Source organism: Lactuca sativa, chromosome 9, assembly GCF_002870075.4.
Source record: "Lactuca sativa cultivar Salinas chromosome 9, Lsat_Salinas_v11, whole genome shotgun sequence".
NCBI lineage: Eukaryota > Viridiplantae > Streptophyta > Magnoliopsida > Asterales > Asteraceae > Lactuca > Lactuca sativa.
This window is the reverse complement of record NC_056631.2, coordinates 181,663,649-181,667,825: the sequence shown is the minus strand read 5'-3', so window position 1 is coordinate 181,667,825 and position 4,177 is coordinate 181,663,649. Positions and strand designations below refer to the sequence as shown.

The 4,177-nt window shown below is 36.2% G+C and overlaps 1 protein-coding gene across 1 annotated transcript; it reads left to right on the top strand.

The window, feature by feature from the left end:
- Positions 1-747: 747 nt before the first annotated feature.
- On the top strand, positions 748-2,201 carry LOC111893413 (protein DOG1-like 3). The gene is made up of 2 exons (XM_023889475.2): positions 748-1,488; positions 1,591-2,201. Exons 1-2 carry the CDS (start codon positions 1,021-1,023, stop codon positions 1,939-1,941), a joined length of 819 nt encoding a protein of 272 aa, XP_023745243.1. The 5' UTR covers positions 748-1,020; the 3' UTR covers positions 1,942-2,201.
- The last annotated feature ends 1,976 nt before the right edge of the window (positions 2,202-4,177 follow it).

The window sequence follows — 4,177 nt, the reverse complement described above, 5'->3', positions numbered from 1 at the left end:
GCTACCATTCTATTTTGTAAGGAGATGTATTGTATCTGAAAAGTACTTCTAATAAGGTACAACGAATAAGTATTTTACCGCTTAAAGTGCAACTTTAATCTCCAATTTTATACAATCCGTCACTTACAACCTTTTATTTTATAAAATGATATTTTTATCCTTTACTTTTTAAAATATCATGTTGACTCTTCTATTTTCAACTATGTAAAATATTACTTTTACCATTCATTTTTTTTTAACTTTTGTGTTCATCCTCTACTTTCCTAATACACAATAGAAAAAGGTAAAAACTCACTGCAACGTGCGAGATCGATGGAGAGTAGTAGCTAATAGTTAAGTTGTGAATGCTTAATATATCTTAATATATAAGTATGTTAATGCGTAAAGTGCAACTTTAATTCGACAACGTTGTATAATTCGTCTCGTTTTTACCCATTTATTTTCTAAACTTTATCTCTTGTGTCTGATCTGTATATATAATATGATTTTCCATCTTCAACTTTCCTAATACGCAACAAAAACACATAAAAATCATCGACAACGCGGGGGTCAATTAATGGTATTTTAATAAATCAAATATAATATTTGATTGTTTACATAGGAAATCAAATTCTCGTCGCTATCTATCCGGGAATTCATCCAAAAATCCGTCTCTAATAAGGAGGGGCATCTTTTGTCTCCATGTGTGAAACTTTGTATGGAGGTAGTGATTAGCCTCAAATCTCAAATCAAAAGACTCTTCCAAGCAATGGAATGTCTTCTATCCTGTGTAGTGGTATAATAAACCAAACTCTACAAATCTGCCACTTGCAAAATGGAACATGAGAAAACTTACACTTTGTCTGTTACATGGGAGCAGTAGTCATTCCAAGAAATCTCTGCTCATTTGGACGTTCCTCTTTAGCTTCTTCTCCTACTTTAGCTGCCCCTTTTCCCCCTGTATATATATCCATTTCATCTTCATAACCTACGCAGTGTGTGTGTGTGTGGAGTCAAGAGTCACCCCTTACAAAAAAAACCATGGCCAAACAAATAAAACAGCAACAGTTCCAATGCTGTTATCAGAACTGGGTGGCTCAACAACAGCTCGATCTGGACGAATTACTCCAAACACTCACCAACTACCCAACCGACGTCGACTACCTCCAACTCATAACCAAAAAAATGCTCACCCACTTCGAGAACTACAACAACTCTCGAGCGCAACTAGCCAAACATGATGGGCCATCCTTTTTGGCTCCAAGCTGGGGGAGCACTTTTGTGAACTCGTTTCTTTGGATCGGTGGTTGCAGACCTACTTTGATGATCCGGCTCGTGTATGCGCTATGTGGGTCCCACCTAAATACACACTTGAAGGAGTTTCTTGAAGGAGTTCGACATGGAAACATCGGAGAAATATCAAGCTTGCAGCTCAAAAGAATAGATGAACTTCATGCCAAAACGGTTAAAGAGCAAGATAAGCTGTCGTCATATATGGCAACCTTACAGGCATACTGTAGAATTCAATAAAACATATGTGGGAACAAACCTACAAATCTTTTTATAAATGTTACAGATTGCAGGTAGTGAATTTCACATGTGTTGTATCAGGAAAGGATAGCGGACGAGCCATTGATGTTGCTGGCAAGTGGGTGTAGGGGGGTTGGGGAGTCAAGCGAGGGTGGGGTGGTGGACATAGCGATGGACACACATGCCCTTGATATGTATAATGTTTTGATGGAAGCAGATAAGCTGAGGATGAGTACACTGAAGGGTATTTTAGAGATTTTTACACCATTGCAGGCGGTGGAGTTTCTGGTGGCGGCGAAGAAACTACACCTTTCTTTACACGAGTGGAGCTCGAGAAGGGATACAAGAATGGGGATTACTCACCTACTTGGTAGTAATAATCCATCATCCTCCGGTGACCCACCGCCTTTACCACCACCACTGGAGCCGTGAATGGCAACTAATTATCGTTTGTCGTTTGTTTCTTTGTGTTCTTTTGGCGCCTACGATGGCGCACTTTTCCCACAGCCATGTGATGTTGGTAAGAGAAGTTGGTTTGAATAATCAATTGTGTGTGTATGTGTTAAACGTTAGTTAGTTTTCATTTTTTTGGTTTAATTTCCTTAACAGTAGCGGCTGTGTAATAAATATCAAGTTTCTTTGATATTTCGATTTCTTTGTTTTCCAACGTGTTGTTATGGCTACTTATGGTCTATCCAATATGAGTACGGAGGTTGATATTTTGAAGCCAAATAGATATAAAATTTAATAGTTAACCAAAAAAAATAAAGGGGCCACAGCCCCTTCTAACCCTACGTTAAATATTGTTATTGCTTTTTAATCATGTGACTTTATGGACTGCAATGTCTTTCTCATACCAAAGCTCTATAACCTTGAATTCGGTTGAGGTCTCGATTTTAGAACATGCCCTAATGTTATTAGGCTTAATGGTGTTCTAACTAGTTTACTGTCGGTATGCTTATGCGGTAAACACCGCTCCTCAACTAAATTTTTTGCCATCGGTAATCTTCAACGCAATTTTGCCAATGCCCCTCTCCTCATTTACCATTCAAATATCACCATCGTCTCTCCTTTTTATTCTACTCTCTTTTGTCAGCATCATACTCTAACCTCTATTGAAAGTGGTAAAAATAGCAAAAATGTCACCATAAACTTATGTGGAATGTGGTGCCGTCAGCACCACACCGTTCAGCCTTAGTTATATAATTATAAAATATCTTGATTTCACCAATTATTAATTTCTTCGTTTTATGTTTTATAATTCAATCTGTTGGGATTCGGAATTAGATTGTGTCTACTTGTATGCGTCTATAATCTTTAGTGTCTTTTCTTAGATTCTGAATTGAGCTCTTGTAATTCCGATTTCTGAATCTTATTTAATCTTAGGTTTGCAGTTCTAAACTGTCGACTTAGGATTCCTTTCTAGTGCTCCCCTAACGCCTATATATAGGAGCATTAGTTAGTAGAGAGGACAGAGTTTTTCACATAGAATAGTTCTGCACAAGTCTTGTAAAGAATTGTTCTCTCGATCCTCTAATGCAAAAAGATCTTATTTATATCTTTGTGTTCTTCCAAATCTTTTACATCTTCATATGAAATTTTCATTTTAGAATCTACCTTTCCTACAATTCTATCATGTGGTATCAGAGCGAGACGTTTTGTAAGCTGTTTTCAAATCCAAAATTGTTACAATTCTTCGTGTTCTTATTTTATTTTTCTATCAATTTTTCAATCGATTCCGCATTTTGCAATCTTTCATTGCATTTTGGTCAAAATTAATTCTTAGTGCAAATCGTTTGATTTTTTTGGTTTGAAACTTGCTTTTAGCTTACAGATCTGATTCTTATCTCTTTCTATTTGTTCGAAAATGTCTAAAGAAGATTCTCACTCGATTTCATTCAACCTTCATGGTGCTATTGGTTATACAAACCAAATTCCAATTCTCTTTCGAGAAGACTATGAAGTCTGGGCACTTCATTTTGAAGACTATGTTTTTGGCATTGAAACTCATGGCTCAAGCATCCGGCGTGCAATTGAAGAAGGACCATATAAAGTTGAAAAAACTCAAGAAATAGTTTAATATCAAAAGAGATTTGATGAACTGGTTCAAGAAAAGGTTATTGTTTCTAAAGAAAAAGAATTGTTGTTATGCAACCTAAAGGCATTCAGAATTCTGAGGTTTTCTCTTCCTCCAAATACCTTCCATTTGGTTATTTCTTGTGAGACTGCTCATCAAATTTGGAATAAACTGAAGAATTATATTCTAATCATGATGATCTACTTCATTCAACAAAAACTAGTCTTTTATCTTAATTTGGTTCATTTGAACAAGAATCAGACGAATTCGTTGAACAAACTGTTTCTCGTTTTAACCATTTGCTGAGTAGAATGATGAAGCACATGTTGAAAAGGGAAGTAATTAAATAGAAGCTCACTTTTCTAAATGGCATGAGGTTTGAATGGAAACATATTGTTTCAACTATGAAATCTCATGAAGAGTTTAAGGACTATTCTTTTGCAAAACTGGTTGGGATTCTCAAATCTCATGAGAAGGAAGTTCTTAAGGAAGCAAAAAGTGTTCCAAATGCAGGTACATTGCTTTGTTGCTAAATCTAAAGGATCTAAAGGCAACTCTAATGGGTTTTGAGCATTCTAACACTCCTATGGT

What these genes read in the sequence shown, in the direction of transcription:
- LOC111893413 (XM_023889475.2), top strand. Translation starts at nt 1,021, where the DNA reads ATGGCCAAACAAATAAAACAGCAACAGTTCCAATGCTGTTATCAGAAC. An exon ending in CATATATGGCAACCTTACAG is followed by an intron (nt 1,489 to 1,590) that starts GCATACTGTAGA and finishes GTGTTGTATCAG; the next exon opens with GAAAGGATAGCGGACGAGCC.